Consider the following 17,940-nt stretch of genomic DNA (forward strand, 5'->3'; position numbering starts at 1 on the left):
CTCTCTTGCCTCAATTATTTATTGTGCACTCAGTGTGTGGTGCTCACCAGGCCAGGTTCACCTAATCTCTTGCCTCTTACCTCCCTTACACCTTGTCTTACTCCAAATACACCCTACACTCCAGCCAAACTGAAACATTCGCTGCATGTGGCAGACCTGGACTGGAACCCAGATGGGCTGACTTCCAGGTCAGTGTTCTTTCTCCTACATCATGGTCCCATATTCAGGTTTCAGTTCAGTTCAGTTCAGTTGCTCAGTTGTGTCTGACTCTTTACAACCTCATATACTGCAGCATGCCAGGCTTCCCTGTCCATCACCAACTCCTGGAGTTTGCTCAAACTCATGTCCATCGAGTCCATGATGCCATCTAATCATCTCATCGTCTGTCATCACCTTCTTCTCCTGCCTTCAATCTTTCCCAGCATCAGGGTCTTTTCCAATGAGTCAGTTCTTTGCATCAGGTGGCCAAAGTGGGCTTCAGGTGTAAGTCCATTCAATATTCAGGTTTAAGTCCATTCAATCTGCATAGTTACAGATATTCTAATAAATTAACTGGAGAAAAGCTCAACGAGTACAGATTACATTGTCATTTTTGTATTTCTTGTCTTTTGTGGGGTTATTGATCTTGTGAGTTAGAAATTTCAGCCAAGCAATACCTCTAGGGAGAGCAGAAGTAGGGGAACACCCTCTGGGATGTAAAGTCTGAAAGTGAATGCATCATCGTCAACTTTATGACCATTTCCATAGTCACAAATGCGCCTAGGAATTGAACTTCAGGCTTCAGTCTTGTTTTCCCCTGACAAATGAGGGACCAACCAGTTGCCTGTGGAATTCAATTCCGGGGTACTGGGAACATTTGCATCTAAATAAGTCTACTCCCATCTGCTGGTGGTTGCCTGAATTTCCAGTCATCCCTGAATCACACTAAAAATAAATAAATAAATAAACATTCTGGAAGTGGTTTGGGCATCTACTGTTATGTGACCTCGGGGTCATCCCCTTTCCTTCTCTGGGCCTCAGTTTCCCCATATTAAAGTCAAGAGGCTGGGACAAAATGACCTGGAACGACCCTCCCACTTTTATCAAGCAAGGATTTTCTCTATAATATTCCCGGATGATCGGAGACAACAAGGGCAGGCCGGCTAGCAGCAGGGATGGGTTTTATTGATCCACTCCTGTATGTAATGCTGCTGCTGCTGCTGCTGCTGTTGCTGCTAAGTCACTTCAATCGTGTCCGACTCTGTGTGACCCCAGAGATGGCAGCCCACCAGGCTCCCCCGTCCCTGGGATTCTCCAGGTGAGAACACTGGAGTGGGTTGCCATTTCCTTTTCCAATGCATGAAAGTGAAAAGTGAAAGTGAAGTCGCTCAGTCGTGTCCGACCCTCAGTGACCCCATGGACTGCAGCCTTCCAAGCTCCTCCATCCATGGGATCTTCCAGGCAAGAGTACTGGAGTGGGGTGCCATTGCTTTCTCCCCTGTATGTAATAGTCAGTGACATATAGGTCCCATCATCTTTATTTCTGCACTCATGTGGGAAGGAGACCATTTGCTCCAGTGGTGGGGTGAAGGGGAAGGAAGGTATGAGGGTGATCTGCTCGTTTTTTTTTTTTTTTTTTTTTTTTTAAGGCAGAAAACTATGAAACACATTTTCTAAAAGTTTGATTCTAAGGTGGTTAAGAATGTGGGGATAAAGAGTTACATTTAACTGTTCTGATGAGCAGCAAGAGCGCAGCGGCTGGAAGCATCCCTGGATGCTCAAGGCTGTGCACTTCTGGGTTTCAGAGGTCCGCAGGCTGCCTGGGAAAGGGACAGACTGTGGGCAGTGCGGGGCGAGGAGGAGCCCAATCTACCAGGCAACTGAAGGTTTTCGGGGCACAAGTAGTCTCAATTCACCAAATCCTGAAAGAAAAGAGAAGAAAGCTCCATCTCTGTATGAATGTTCTAGCTAACCATGCTGCTGCTGCTGCTAAGTCGCTGCAGTCGTGTCCGACTCTGTGCGACCCCATAGACGGCAGCCCGCCAGACTCCTCTGTCCCTGGGATCCTCCAGGCAAGAATACTGGAGTGGGTTGCCATTTCCTTCTCCGAGCTAACCATGAGTGAACCATGAGTGAATCCATATTCATTGCAACCCTTCTCAATGGCATGCCTTAGGAATTGCCCGCCTGGTACACGGCTCTGAAGGACTTCTTTCTGAACTTGTTTTTTCAAGGATCTGAGATAGAAAGGACAGAGGGGATTGGGATGGAAGAATTTTCCTATCCTCTGAGAGCCTTTTGTTTCATAGGAGAGTGGCCCTCTAGTCAAAATTCCTGGCTTTTCCACCTGATGGCCCCAAAATGCAGGAGCATCAGAGTCGCCGGCTCTCCAAGGATTCAATCCCTTGAAACACTGGTCCTTGCCTCCTTCCCCTTCCCAGATGCCGGCCCTGGCTCTGGGACCGTCACACCTCAGTGCGATCCCAGTCAATGAACACTTCCAGTTCCCGATCTCTGTCCTGGGGACCCAGAAGTGTGCAGCCCTGTCAGAAGGTACATCCAGACAGAGCAAATTCCTTCACTCCCTTCACCGCGAAAAACAAAACTCTTGGGCACACGGTCTTTCAAAAGACACGCACATTTTGATTTTTTTTTTTTTTTTTTTTTTTTGCCGAGAGAAAACACGACCCATCGGGTGCCTGGCTGAGGACGCGCATTCAGCCCTCTAGCAGCGACGCTCCTCCCCTCCCCTGGGCCGGCCCCGCCCCTGTCTGTGACTGGCGGGGGCGAGACTGCGGAGGCCTGAAGGGGCGGGGGGCCGGGCGGTGCGCCTGCTGAGGGCGGAGGCTGGAGCGCGCGCCTTTTTTGTGCGGCTTCTGGCACCTGCTGGATTGGTTCGACCAGCGCGACCGTCGGAGTGGGCGGAGCCAGCGGACGCGGGGCTGGGTGCCCAGTCACAGCCTGGAGCGGCTGCAGACGGAGCGCACCCTGCCGCCGCCGGGCGCGTCCTAAGGCTCCGGGTCGGACACTAGCCTGGCTTCTGGACTCCAGTCCGACTCCTGCTCCCCCTGCTCCCTAAACTCTCGCTGCAGTCTCCTTAGAGGCGACTCCTCGCGACCCCCCAGCTCCCTCTCGCCTCCCACTGTCCTCGCTCGTTTGGTCCCATTCCCCGGCGGCGGCGGCGGCGAACCGCAGCCTCTCGCGCCCTCCAAAGCCCTGAAGTGCGCAGCCATGAGCATCCGAGGGATGCTGCGAGCCGCTGTGCTTCTGCTGCTCATCAGAACCTGGCTCGCAGAGGGCAGCGACCTCAGTTCCACCCCGAAATTCCACTTAGAGCTCTCCTCCACCGTGCCCGAAGTCGTCCTGAACCTCTTCGACTGGTAAGCATGAGCCGCCAGGTGGGGCATGGCGGTGACAGGAGAGGACCGGCGGCAGCCTCGGACCTCTTGGACGGAGCGGGCTGGGGAAGACTTGGACCCGGGCTCGCCGATCCCTGGCGCGCTGGCCCAGCCTCCAGATCCCTGGAGGGTGGTGGGCTGAGAGTAGGGGGGAGATAGAGCCCTGGTGCTTCAGCCCACCTGTTAACTGCAGCCCCGGGGGCTTGCGGGGAAGGGTGCCCTCCCCCCAAGATCTGCCATCCATCCCCAGGGACCAAAGCCCGTCAGCTTTTCCCAGTCACACCCTTTAGCACTTGTAGGATTGAGGGTGGGAGTACAGGGTGATGGGAAATTCACAAAACTGTGGAGACACCTGTTTGAGTCCGGATTTTTTTCTCTATTCCCTGAGGCGCGTGCGTGTATTCGTGAATTTGTGTGTTGAGCAGTGAGGGACCTTTTCCGATGCCGCAGACAGAAATTATTGACTCAGCCTCATCTGAGCCCCAGACAGTGCGATCGGTGGCTGTATAACATATAACCGTGTGGCCTGAGATGGGTGCAGTTCTGTAGTGACTCCAATTAAACATTTTAAGATTTGGTGTTTGATTTCTAGTTTGTTTGGGTCTGCAAATATCTGAAGAGATGTTAAACAGTCAGCCTTTACGTGGAGATCACATGAAAATGTGTGTTTGTGATGGCCACAGATCCTGAGCACTGGCATATGGGTAGTGCGTGTGGTCCTTAACACACAGAAATGCATTGCTTTAATTTGGAAATCATTCATGTGCACACTTTGAAATTTTCTCATTAAAGATAATTGAGATTTTTTAAAAAGATGATTGAGAATAATTTTTCAAATGGCAAACCAGAAAAGAACATGTATGAGGAAAAAGGGGAGGGGGATAGTTGGGCAAGGTTCCAGCAGAAAGCTCTGCAATGTCCTCAACCCAAGATACCAGATTGCGCTAGTGAACACACACACACACACACACACACACACACACACATGCACGCACATGAGATCTGCAGGGGCTGACGTTCCATAGTCACTGCGTGAAAGATACTAAGAGTTATAGTGATGTCAGGGCCTATTCTCATTCACAAGCCCCCTTTGGGGGAAAAGAAGCCCCAGTGAAGGTCTATGTGAATTGAAAGGGCGTATCAGAGACTTCTGGAAAGGCCAGCTCTCTGGGTCCATTTACATGTGCTCACCCAAAACACGTCTAGGCTGGAAACACACGCTTAGCCAAAGAAATGCCTGCTCCAAAAATGCATGTGTTTTTGAGGATGGCTCTGAAACCCAAGGATCAGAAATGATTTGATTGACGAGGCTCATAAATCTCTACTACACGAGCAAGGCTCTCTCTGTGCCATATGTCACATGCCAAGTCTTGAAAACAGAGGTGCGCAAGAACAAGATTCACATAGACGTGATAGCAAATTGCCAGCCCCAGCCCAGGTAGGGGAAATGTGAGTGAGGTGGAGGATGCAGGCTGGTTGGGCTCAGCTCATGGAGGTACTGGGGGGGGGGGTAAAGTGCATCCAGGCCGATAGTAAGGTGGGGCTCCTTAGGGGCCTTGAGGTAATATGTTTCTATGAGCGCTCATGCCTGCCCACACCCTCTCCTCTCCACTTCCCCTACAGTTCCCCCCCAACCCCCCAATTCTGCCTGGTAACAAAAAGCCAGTCTTTATGCCCCACCCTTTGGATTAAGGCTGTGGAGGGGGAGGGGGAAAGAAGAGTCTGCGTCACTGCTGCGCTTCTGGCTGACTCACTGGAGGAAGGGGAGGGAGCGGGGAGTCATGTGTACATGTATGATGCACATGTCTGCATCAGTGACTGCACGTGTCTGCGTGTGTGCGGGCGGAGAGAAGGCCCCGGCGAGTTGATGTCAGGGGTGCTGTTTGCTGTTTGTTTTCTGAGAAGTGATGCAGCATTCACTGATGACCAATACCTATGAATGACTTCTCTGTTCCAGCAAAAATTGTGCAAATGAAGCTACAGTTCACAAGATTTTGGACAGGGTGCTGTCGAACTATGATGGCCGTCTGAGGCCCAATTTTGGAGGTAAGACACGTCCAGGTACTAGAGCTGAGACACAGCAAACCAGCCCCACCCAGTGAGCTGACCAGGGGCACTCCTCTGGACTGGGCCCTTCTGCCTCTGCAGACCCCCTTTCCTGACCCTCCAGAGACCCCAGCAGAGCATTCCCAGGCCCCAAGTCCTGGGCCTGTGGCTCTTCTGCCGGTATTTCTCCCACTTCTGTGCCCCCTCCACACTCCTGTACATCGGCCTGAGCCTGAAGCACATTGCCTGGACCGCAGAAGCACTCATCACCCCAGGTGTGCTTCTCCGGCTGGAGTTCTCTGCTCCATCTGTGGGGAGGACACACGTTCCACTTGTGCACACATCTTTGAACCCTGGGCCCTTACCCCCATTCAGCTAGTTGAAAACTAAGGGCATGGTCTTCTCTGCCTAGTTTACTTTGTATACCCGGGTCCCAGGTTCTGCTGCCTCTGCTCACCCTCCCCAAGCCTTCAGCTCCCACCAAGTTCAGTTTATTGCACACACTGCAGTCAGCATGGGACTTCATATGAATCCCACTTGATTACGTTAGGAACTTCTGATAGCTTTATGTGCTAAGTAAAATCTATACGTCTCAGATCTCAAGCACAGAGTTGAGAAAAGACAAAGAAACTGAAGTAACAAACTCCAGGAAACCAATACATCAATTTCTCCTGTTGTTGCTTAGCCCCTCATCCCACCCCACCCTGGCCCCCGCTTTGGAAAGGGAGATGGACCATCTCACAGCACAAAATGACAGGAACCCTACCTGGACCCCACGGAATAGGAATAGCGTTCTCTGGCTGAGCGACGCCCAGGAAACATAGACCAAGGAGAGACAAGAGGAGGGGTCTTTTGGCTCAAAGGAAACCAGGAAAGAGCTAAAAAGCAAGGTGGCTAAGTCAGAGCAAGCACTTCCCTTCCTGCAGGTGGTAGAACTAGACACCCACTCTAAAGGGTTAATGGATGCTAATGTTCACATTAGCACATTTGTATGAATAGAGGTCTTCTGAATACACAATGCCTCCGCCTTCAAGGGCACACAGCTGTTAGCAATTGCCTTTGTGGTAGACCACTAGGGGCTCTGTGATCTGCCTAGGAGCTACCTTGAAGACCTATTGGTTTCCCGGTGTCCTAAGGTTTGGGGGCGGGGCACTTGACTGGTATCCTCTTTGCTGCTTTGCTTCCTTCAAGTGTGAAGGCAGAAGGCGGTACAGCCCTCGGATCCAAGGTGAGTGTACACTAGGGACTGGGAAGTTGGAGTGGACAGGACAGAAGGCAAGTGCTAGGGCACAGCCAGCACCCCACTGAACCAGTTGCACCAAGCAACGAATGTCAGGTGTCAAGGGTGTAGCTGTTGCATTTTTTTTTTCCTCCATCATTCTCATGTTTTTCAGCAAAGGCTGACCAGCAGCCATTTGAGTACATCAAGCACATTCTCCCCACTGCTTCAGGTTGCCATCTCTGCAGGCACACAGGGCCAGGGGGAGGGAACAGAGGAAACAGAGCAAGGGGCAACCTCTGGGGGTTGTCAGGTGCTCCTGACCCACAGATCTTCAAGGCACCTCACCGCCATATTTTGAGCTAACCTGAATTTGTTTACACCTGATGTCTAACCTCCTGGATTACACTAAGCTTCATGGACATGCATGGGGAGTCTGATAGCAGCTCGGCCCCCAGTTTGGCCAAAGAGTAGGTGAAGGTGGGAGGACAAGGACAAGGCAGAACCTTCTAGCATTTAGACATTTAGACACCTTATCTGGAAGCTTCTTGTTCCCCTCTGTTATGCTTGTAGGGGTGTGGTATCTTAGTTAAGCTCTCATTATGACCACTGCTAGCACATAAGGTGTTCCCTCTATGTGGGTAAATTAAAAAAAAAAAAAAGATCTCAAGCCCCCTTCCTTCAGGTTGCACTCCTGGGCCAGAACTCATGGCTTGCTGAGGGGAATGTGGACTGCACGTTTCCACTTGCCCCTTTAACTGGGGGCCTTTAGACAAAGCAGAGCCCTGGCACTTTAGGGTTCAGATCTCCAGGATTCTGCTATAAAGGATGGGATTGCCTGAGTGATACAGAATGGTCCAGGATTACAGGTTTGACACTAGAGTGAGCTAGCCAAGGGGATGGCTGCCCTGCCCTTCTGGGGCTTGTTGCCTGCCTAACACAGCTTTCATCCTCCTCTAAAGGCATGCAGAGAGCCTGAAAAGCTATAATAAAGAAAAACTGCCTTTCTAGAAACCCTTATCACTACAAGCACTTTGCCAGGGATCATTCACAATAGCCCTGAATGCTGGAGCTGGTTATGCCCTCACACGGAGTCTCATTTACTTCTCAGATGCCATTCATACATGGATTTCCAGTAGCACTTTCTAGATTAGTTTCTAGGCAGTCAGCCTGCAGTGAAGCCAGCAGGCTGAATCGGAAGCATCATGCCTGTTTCCGTAACAGCAGTGTGATATAATACACATAGAATAATGGTTCAGCTGTGGGGCTGGGTGGAGGGAGTCCTGAGTCAATGAGGAAACAATAAAAATGTTTTCTACAGTACTTCATAGTTATGACATATTTGCACATTCATTATCACATTGGAATGGGCAGTGCTAACACCTAGTCCTGAAAAAGAAAGCCAGGAGGCAGAAACATAGACACACACATACACAGATTCAATCACAATTGCATATTAATACACACAAACACCCTCACATATGTACTCATTCACATGAACACACTCAAAATCACTCATTCACTCACACATAGACACATATTCACACATGGTTTGACATTCATATACATGAAGACACTCACATTCACACATGCTCACACACAAACATGTCCAAATTTTCACCAACTCACAAACACATTCACACATGAACATGCTCACACATTCACTCATAGGTGTATAGTGACGCACTAACACAGATGAATATGCTCATGGGTTCACTTGCACATCAACATAGTTGCACATTCACTCACACATAAACACAGTCACAAACACTCACACATTCAACGATACTCACTTGGACATGTTCAAATGTTTTCTCAAGCACATCAACATGCATACATAAACTCACACACACTCATAAGTGTGATTAGTGTGAGTGTAGAAGCATCATCACTTATCACACTTTTCACTTGCATATGAACAAAGTCACATGCACAAATGTATTCACATATACACACAATGAGCATGCTCACTCACACATACAGTCACGTACTCATAAGTTCACTTACATTCCCAAACACAACTTTTCACATGCAAACATGATCATGCATTCACTCACACATGGACATGCTCACAAATACATTAACAAGTGAGCAGGCTCACACAAACAACCTACATAGTCACTCCCACATGATATATGCAAATACACGCATGTGCTCACACATTCATTCACCCAGAAATGTGCTCACACATTCGCTCACAGACAAACATGCTCACAAACAACATTCATGAATTCACTCACACATGAATATATTCATGCATTAACATGCACATGTATACAAACACACCTACAAATTAACTCATACACAAACAAGCTCACAAACACACTCATGTTCACATGTTGCCTTGTGCATTAACAAGCTCACATACATTCACAGTCACACATTCTCTCATGCATGAACACACAAACATTCATTTGCACAGGAACACACTTATAATTCACTCCCACACAACATTCCTACATACATGCACATGTTCACATATTTATTCCCACACAACACATTAAAGTATACAAATACACTCATGCATTTTTCTCACACACAGGCATGCTCACATATACTCATGTGCACACTGGCACATTCACCTGCACATGAATACATGCACAGATTTACTCATGTCTGTGAACATGATCACATCCACTCATGCACACAGCTCACACATTCATTCTTCATTCACACAAAGACACACATTCACTCACACATAGACACATTCACATGAACTCACACAAATATGCTCATGCACAGCATATATCTTGTTTTGGGTCTCATTGTTCTTGAGTTTTTATCCAGAAAACATTTAGAAAAAGAGTGCTTCATCACCTTATTTTTTCTTTATTTTGGCCTGACCCTTTCTTTTCAGCATACTGTGAGCCAGGCCCTTCTCTAAGTGCTTGGCTTGCATTAATTAACTATGAGTTAAGTACTATCACTATCCCCATTCTGAGGAAACTGAGGCTCAGAGAGGTTAGGTAACTTTTTCAAGGTCACACAGCTAGTAAGTGCCAAAATGATGTTCAAACTCAGGCAGTTTTTTACCCTTTTTCCTACCCTGAATGTAATAGTGTCTTCCTGTATTGTAGGCACCCCTGTGCCAGTGGGAGTGTCTATCTATGTCTCCAGTATTGAACAGATCTCAGAAGTGACTATGGTAAGTGTGTCAGCTCCAGCCTTGGGGCGGGGGACCAAGTACATGAGACAAGGAGCAGGGTCATAAGTGAACTCCTGTTGTTATGACCTGCAGCAGAGCCCACATGGAGGAACATAATAGGTTTCAGAAACTACAACCACCTGAAATGAAAAATAAATCCAGATGTATTATAGATCTAAAAGTGAAAGATCTATGAAGCTTTTAAAATATAAGATATTGTTTTAGTGTCTTTGAGAGAGGTAAGGAGTTTTTTTTAAAAAAGACAGAAAACACAGATTATAAAAATAAATACTGGTAACTTCAACTATAATAATATTCTCTTTAGCCAAAACTTTTGGCACTTCAGCTTTGTAAAAGAAAGAAACAAAACCAGTATGAAAAGTTTGAAAGGACAAGTCAGATTGGACAATGATATTTGCAACACAAATGACTGGTATTGAAAATACACATAATTCCTGTGACTTAATAAGAATATTTTAAAACAATGGAAAAATGATCAGAAAATGCAAGCAGGAACTTCACTTTTGTGAAGAAATCCAAGTAGCAGATACACTTATGAAATGATATTTGACTTTTATTATTAATCAGTGAAATGCAAAATAAGACCACAGTGAGAACCCATTACATACCTGCTGCACCAGCAAAAAGTCAAAAGTCAGACAAAACCAATATAGGCAAGGCAGGAGCACTGGAACTCTCATCTGCACTTAGTGGGAATATAAACTGGAACTTTGGCTTCATAGTTCTTATTTCATTGTGATTTTGGTATGTATGGTGTCATCACATAGTAATATATATGGTATATTTATATAAGGCAATATTATCCGGCAATACACGTGAACAAGTTTTAACTATCAACGTCAAGCTGAACAAACACACAAGCACGATGTTGAGTGAAAGAAGCAAGCTATGAACACAGAGAGTGTGATTTCTTTCAGAAAAAAAATTTTAAGTAAGTCCAAGTAAGCAATACATTTCTTAGAAAAGCATAGGCAATAAAACTTAGGAAAACATGGAGAAAAAATGTAAAAAGCAAAATTATTACCATTAAAAGTTAAGATAATGCATTACTGCTGGGAGATGTGGGAAATATGATCTGCAGGGGATACACTGAAGCTTGAAAGTTATTGGGAACATTGTATTTCTTAATCTGAATTTTAATTACATGGAGCTCATTTTATTATCCCTAACATTGAACATTCTTACATGTTTCATTACTTGTCTATATTTAAGATAAATTTCATATACCTGCATGCACACACACACACCAACTCGGAGGACCAAAAGCTGAACAACCCCACTTACAACTAGGATTTAACTTTCTCTCCTCAGGACTATACCATTAGGATGTTTTTTCATCAGACCTGGAAAGATCCACGTTTAGCATATCATGAGACCAACCTGAACTTGACCCTGGACTATCGGCTGCTTGAGAAGTTGTGGGTCCCTGACTGCTACTTTCTAAATAGCAAGGAGGCTTTTGTTCATGATGCAACTGTGGAAAACCGCGTGTTTCAGCTTCACCCAGATGGAACCGTGCGATATGGCATCCGGTGAGTTCCCCAGGGACCTGGGGATCACCCTGGCAGGACTGATCTCTGCCTTTTGTCATATATTGTGCAGCATCCAGGGGGCCCAGGGGTGTGCAGTTGTGCATCTACTGCCTATGGCTTTGTACAAACAGAATGTATGCACACTGGAATGCCCCGCGGGTCTATTTGTAACATAATAGATGGTCACCAAAGCCCTCCTCACGGCCTCATCTCTTACAAACCATCTTGTAAGACAAGTGTAAGAGTTAATTTATCTCAGAAAATTTCTACAACAGGTACCTACTAGGGTATAGCTCTTTCACACACACACACACACACACACACACACACACACACACACACCACCTACTGTACAAAATGGAAATCACTTTAACAGTTGAAAGAGACAAGCTTGGCAGCTGGGAAGAGCAGGACAAAGAGGAGTCCAGAGGCTCCCAGCTGGGGCTGCAGAAAGCTTTTGTAAATCCTATTCCCAACTGGTCCCTTCTCCCATGGCCCCAGGTCTTCCAAGATCCCTCCTCAGATTCTTCTATAGGACTTCCCACATGGCAATTGAAGCCTCATTCCATAGCTAACCTCAGAGATATTAATCCCTCCTGCCCATTTACACTCACTGGCATTTGCTAAGCCTTAGGACACTCATAAGCAGATGCACAGAGATGGATGTGCTGCAGGGGCAGTTCTCATAGCCAAAGGTGTGTCTGGGTCGCTGCTCACATCAGTGTGTGCACACCACATACATCAGATCTAGCACTTCAGCTGCTTCAGTGTCGTGGTTTCCTCCTAACAGTCTTGCTGCTTCTTCAGCAAGAAAGTCCCCTTTCCGACTCTGCATTCAGTTTCCTCCAGGGTCCTTCCCATTTTGACACCCCAAGGTTTTCTGACATGCCATGCATCTGTTCTCATCTCTATTAGTCCTACACCACTTTTTGGTTTCTTTGTTACATACAGATTTCCTCTCTCCTCCTTACACAACTCGTCTTTATTGTAACTCATCTTTCCTCTGGAGGGAAGGAAGGGAGGGGAAGAGAAAGAAGGAAACAAGAAAGGAAGAGGAGTACCCAGCTTTAATGTAGGCAGTGTGGGCCAGTCCTTGGGTCACCTCTTCCCACTCCACCCCTGCAGTTTTCTCAGGAACAGTTACTTGCCTGGGCTGGACTCACTTTCCTCTTCCTTCTGCTTTTCCTTTGCAGGCTCACCACCACAGCAGCTTGTTCCATGAATCTGGAAAATTTCCCTCTGGACAAGCAGACCTGCAAGCTGGAGGTGGAGAGCTGTACGTTCGTCTCCCATGGCCCCTTCTTCCCTTCCTGGGTGCGGGGCCATGAGGAAACCAAAGGTGCACTTGACAGTGAGAGGGACTGCATATGTCCCCTACTCCCTCCCCACCTTTTCACTCCTAGGTAGATAGATAGATAGACAGACAGATGGACAGACAGACGGGGTGTGTATATATATATATGGCATCTGGGAGAAGGTGGCCTTCAGGATGGAAGTAGTGCCATATGGGAATGTGCCGTGCTCTGGGGAGTTTGTGCACAAGCTCATGGCACATCTGTCTACTCTGCTTTTCTTCCTGGATAAGAAACTCCAGACTGAAAGTTCTCTTTTCATGTGTCCCACTGCCCCAGGGTCAGACCCACAAAACTGCAAACTGTAGGTTCTACCTATCCTTTGGTTTTTATAAACTCCTCTGGTATGAAAGCCACCTGTGCCTGCTTCCTTTGACTCTGCTCGCTTCACCCCTGTAGATGGCTACACAGTTGATGACATCCTGCTCTACTGGGAAGGCAGTGGGAATGCCGTCCAGGGGACAGAGAAGCTTCACATCCCTCAGTTCAGCTTCCTGGGAAAGACGATCAGTACCAAAGAGGTGTTTTTCTACACAGGTGAGTCTGACCCCCTCCTCTCCTGTCTCTTTTGTATGCTAGGGAACTCCTGGTGACCTCTGCCTTTGACCTCTAGAATCTCTTCTGCCTTCTTTCCTATTCTCTTCTTGTTCTGGACACCTTGCAAAGCCCCCTTCAGGAAGTCCCAGAGGCTTACCTTCTGCCAGTGAGGAAATGAGTGCAGCAGCACTTTGCTGGGTTTGACACTACACAGGCCTCCTTTCGGGGCCAGCTGCTCCATCTGTGGCACCTTTGAAATATCTCCTCTCTCTACCATTTCAACTTCAGTTGACATGGAGCAACTGAGGAAGGAAGGAAGAGATAGCAGACTTGCTGAGCCACATGGGCCTACTAATATGTGTCGTTGTCACTGGCATTAAGGCAGCAAAAGGGGTCAGGTCTGCAGACTTCCCAGGCTGGGATAGTGGGACTTCCACTTCTCCCTTCCAGTGGGATGTGGGGCTGATGGCTTGTGCAAGAACTTCAGCCTCCTGAGGGGACTAACTGTGTGCTGTGTTGTTTATAGGTTTGACTTCAATGCTTATCCTGAACTCCATCAACTCACATCTGTGGATAAATTCCCCCAATTTTCCTGTATCAAGTGGCCATTGGTTTCCCCTCAACCATCCTGTACTTCACCCTGAAAATCCCCTCAGCCCTGCCACCCTAATATCAGTCTGTCTGCTGGCCAGGTTCCTATGTGCGCCTGATCCTGAGGTTCCTGGTCAAAAGGGAAGTCACCAGTTACCTTGTGCAGATCTATTGGCCCAGCGTCCTCACCACTGTTGTTTCTTGGATATCATTTTGGATGAACTATGAATCTTCTGCAGCCAGGGTGACAGTCGGTAAGTCCTGTCCCCATCTCAGGGAAGAACTTGGCTCATCCTGCTCAGAAAAAAGTTGAGAGTAAGGAGCAGTGTGTGACTGCACAGGCAAGGGAACAAGATGGGGCCTGACTAACAGGCATTTGTACAGGTGCCCAGCCAACCCCCAGCAGAGAGACCAACATTGGAGACAGATGCAAAAAGACATCTGGGTTGGTATCTTGACATGTTGGGTCCAAACTATCAGAATTTCTCTTTGCTAGATACATAAATGGATGGATAAGTCACAAATTTATATTAGAAATGGAATACAGTAAACACTGATTAAGAAGCATATCAAAATGCCTGTGAAGCAGCAGAGGCCTTCTAGATGAACTGCCCTTGACAAATGTCTAATAAAAGGCTGAGATACACACAATCAGAGTCCAGAAGAAGAAATGACCTGGGTCTTCTTGGCTATAACTGCAGTAGGAAAGTACTGTTCAACCTGGGTTTTGAAGACTTCCAGGAGGCAGAGACATTAGTCTCAGTATTCCCTGAAAGAGGAAGCTTGTTTACAGATGAAGGGTAAATTGCAGGGTACTAAGGGCTTCCCTGGTAGCTCAGTTGGTAAAGAATCTTCCTGCAATACAGGAGACCCCAGTTTGATTCCTAGGTCGGGAAGATCCTCTGGAGAAGGGATAGACTACCCACTCCAGTATTCTTGGGCTTCCCTTGTGGCTCAGCTGGTGAAGAATCTGCCTGCAATGCAAAAGACCTGGGTTTGATCCCTGGGTTGGGAAGATCCCCTGGAGAAGGGAAAGGCTACCCACTCCAGTGTTCTGGTCTGGAAAATACCACGGACTGTATAATCCATGGGGTCGCAAAGAGTCAGGCATGACTGAGCAACTTTCACACTTTTACCTGGGACACAAACTGGGGAAGTGGGGAGCGTATCAGGAAGAAAGCCTGGGCTGACTTGGGAATAACTTCAAATTCCACTTTAAGCAGTTGGAACTTCATGCCTAAACAATGGGGAGTATCGAAGACTTCTGAGCAGTACCAAGGAGGGGCCTAAGCTCCCAAATATGTTTGGTCCCACTCTTCAGAATGCCTGTCTATCCCACACTCTGGTCTGCTTTCTCCTTCACCATCTTTGGGGCAGACTTTTTAGCCTTCTTCTTTAGGAGCACACAGTACGCTAAACCTTTATATTTGTGCAATATTTTAGTGCTCACCAAACCTTCTGAGGGATGGATCACAGGAAAGCCTATATACTAGGAGGCAAAAAAGGGAAGGAGCATCATAGGGTAAAATGGGGCTAGATGTGTAACTCACTATGAACCATGGCTGGAGATTCTTGACTTGACCCTAAGAACAACAGTCACTGAACTGTTGAAGTACAGGTTGGGCCTAAAGATGGGGGTGAAGAAGCTAAAAGGGCAATTGAGCCAAGGTCCTAAGCCAGGAAAGCTAGACCTTTTGCTAAGGGCCCTCTTGACCTCAGAGATGGCCTTTGCTCCCTTCCAGTGGGATGTGGGGCTGATGGCTTGTGCAAGAACTTCAGCCTCCTGAGGGGACTAACTGTGTGCTGTGTTGTTTATAGGTTTGACTTCAATGCTTATCCTGAACTCCATCAACTCACATCTGTGGGATAAATTCCCCCAATTTTCCTGTATCAAGGCCATTGACATCTATATGGTCGTATGCTTCTTCTTCGTGTTCTTTTCCTTGGTGGAGTATGTCTACATCAACTACCTTTTCTACAACCGAAGAGGATCCCGGCATTCTCAGAGGCAACTCAGAAGAGCCCTAAGAGTCATGGAGCGCTACCGCTACCAAGAGGCAGAGCAGGTTTGGCTTTTTGAATGACAATCCACTTTCTTTGAGCACCTCTTAAACCTAAGATTAGCACTTGAACCTTTTGAATTTCTTAGCTCCTTTCATCTTCGACACAACATACACACACACACACACACATACACACACACACACATACACACACACACACACATACACACACACACACCAGATAAGACAGAAGTAGAACAATTTATCATCACTCCTTTATAGGTTGAGTCATTGTCCAAGGTCACAAGGCTAACAAGTGGCAGAGATAGACTTCCCCAGACCTTTGGGCTTCAGATCTGGTCTACTCAGCATGCTTCAAAGGGTAGGCCATGGAGCCAGAAGGAAAGGGGAACACAGGGAAGCTGCAAGGAAGAGACACCAGAGAGGCTGACCTACCTCTCCTTCCTTTGCTCTTCTGACTCCAAAGCCATGCTGAGTCTTTTGCTGCTGGCAGTGTATTAGTGTCCCTGCTTCACAGGGAGCCCACCCCCACCTGCCTGAGAAGGTCTTGCCTCTGCCCATTACACAGCACTCCAGAGTGGGCAGCGTAAGTCCTGGATGCTAACAGCCTTGTATATGCTAACAGCCTCTTGGTCCTGTTCCTTAGCACCATGTGCACAAGAGACACCGGGAAGAAGAGGCAGTTTACCCAGTGGACGAGCCCATCAATCGTGCTGATGAGGAAAGTCCTTCCTCTCCTCCCTCCCCAACAGTGGTTGTTCATACAGCATTCAATGACCAGGTTCACCTAGAAGATGAAACTGACTCTCCTCCCTCCAGCCCACGGTGGGCCGGCCTAGCAAGCCCAGAAAGCCTTGGCTCTTTGACCTCCCTCACAAAGGAAGCACCACTGGCCTCCTCAGAAAGCCTCAGTTCACTGTCCTCTCTCTCTGATGGGGCCTCGCTGGCCACCACAGAAAGTCTGAGTGATCTCCCGTCCACCTCAGAGCAGGTGGTGCATGATGACGGCATTCGAGTTAATGGTATTGATGTTGATAACAGTGTTGTTCCCACCAAAATCTGCAACCATGCTGAGGCCCATGGCTGTGCTGAGACCCATGACCCAGAAGAAGACCCTGAAGAGAGCTCTGACTCTGATGAGAGTGAAGACAATGACCCCAGCAAGAAGCGTCTGCTTGTTCATGGCCAGAGGCGTGTGCAAGAAGCAACCTATGAGCTTCAGGAGATCTGTAACACCCTTCGTGATATCCATAGCTTACCCGATGATGTCAGAGTTGAGAGCGGCTACCTTGACCTTGAGGAGCAACTCAAGCGTAAAGTTGACAGTACCCGAAGCCTCCATAGTGATGATTTTATGGACTTTGATGGAGACAAGGAGACCAACTCAGAGTCTGATGACAGTTTTCCCCCAAGCCCTGGTTGCTCCTTCAGTAAAGGGTTCTCCTCCGATCTCTTTCACCCTGACTACATCCCTAAGGTTGACCGATGCTCCCGGCTCCTCTTCCCTCTTGCCTTTGTGGTGTTCAACATTGTGTACTGGGTGTATCATATCTATTAGTTCCCTAGTGTCCCCAAGTGGCAGGGACACTGTGCTGTGGTCCTTTCATAGTTCCTTTTTGTTCCATTTTGCCTTCTTTTCTGCCTTCATTTTACTTTATAGTTATTGGGCACTTGAGTCCATTCTACCTTTTTCTTAATAAACATGACGTGGGGAGTAGTTGAAAAGGATGTATTCTGGCCAGAAGGGAAGGGATTGAGGAGGAGTTCGAGGTAAAGAACACACTGAATTTCCTTTCCTTCTGAAGACTATCACATTGTCAATGACTTCTAACACCCAATTAAGACAGAAAAGCCACCTGGAAATGTTTAGAGGGCAGAGAGGAGCCAAATTGGAGGACAGGAAGGATCTGAGCCCTGTGTACAAAAACATTTCTGGGGACTTTTCTGTCCCACTGATGTGTTGAATTTTCTTTTTCATTAGTTTTTTCTTCTGTCCCCCCTGCCTTCCTAGTGATTATGGTCCTTGCTCACCCTCTGCTTAGGGTTTCATAAGAGAAAGCCAAATTGGGTTGCAGAAGGGCTAGCCATCTCTTGCA

The 17,940-nt window shown here is 47.5% G+C and overlaps 1 protein-coding gene across 1 annotated transcript; it reads left to right on the plus strand.

Moving 5' to 3' along the window:
* Positions 1 to 3,210: 3,210 nt before the first annotated feature.
* Positions 3,211 to 17,402, plus strand: GABRQ (gamma-aminobutyric acid type A receptor subunit theta). The gene is made up of 9 exons (XM_068963004.1): positions 3,211 to 3,359; positions 5,335 to 5,423; positions 9,720 to 9,787; positions 11,120 to 11,340; positions 12,534 to 12,616; positions 13,092 to 13,229; positions 13,922 to 14,074; positions 15,639 to 15,876; positions 16,595 to 17,402. The coding sequence occupies exons 1-9, from the start codon at positions 3,211 to 3,213 to the stop codon at positions 17,400 to 17,402; spliced, it is 1,947 nt and encodes a 648-aa protein (XP_068819105.1).
* Positions 17,403 to 17,940: the final 538 nt, after the last annotated feature.

The sequence above is a fragment of the Capricornis sumatraensis genome, chromosome X, assembly GCF_032405125.1.
Source record: "Capricornis sumatraensis isolate serow.1 chromosome X, serow.2, whole genome shotgun sequence".
Lineage (NCBI taxonomy): Eukaryota > Metazoa > Chordata > Mammalia > Artiodactyla > Bovidae > Capricornis > Capricornis sumatraensis.

What these genes read in the sequence shown, in the direction of transcription:
- GABRQ (XM_068963004.1), top strand. Translation starts at nt 3,211, where the DNA reads ATGAGCATCCGAGGGATGCTGCGAGCCGCTGTGCTTCTGCTGCTCATC. An exon ending in GTCCTGAACCTCTTCGACTG is followed by an intron (nt 3,360 to 5,334) that starts GTAAGCATGAGC and finishes TCTCTGTTCCAG; the next exon opens with CAAAAATTGTGCAAATGAAG. An exon ending in TGCAGCCAGGGTGACAGTCG is followed by an intron (nt 14,075 to 15,638) that starts GTAAGTCCTGTC and finishes TGTTGTTTATAG; the next exon opens with GTTTGACTTCAATGCTTATC.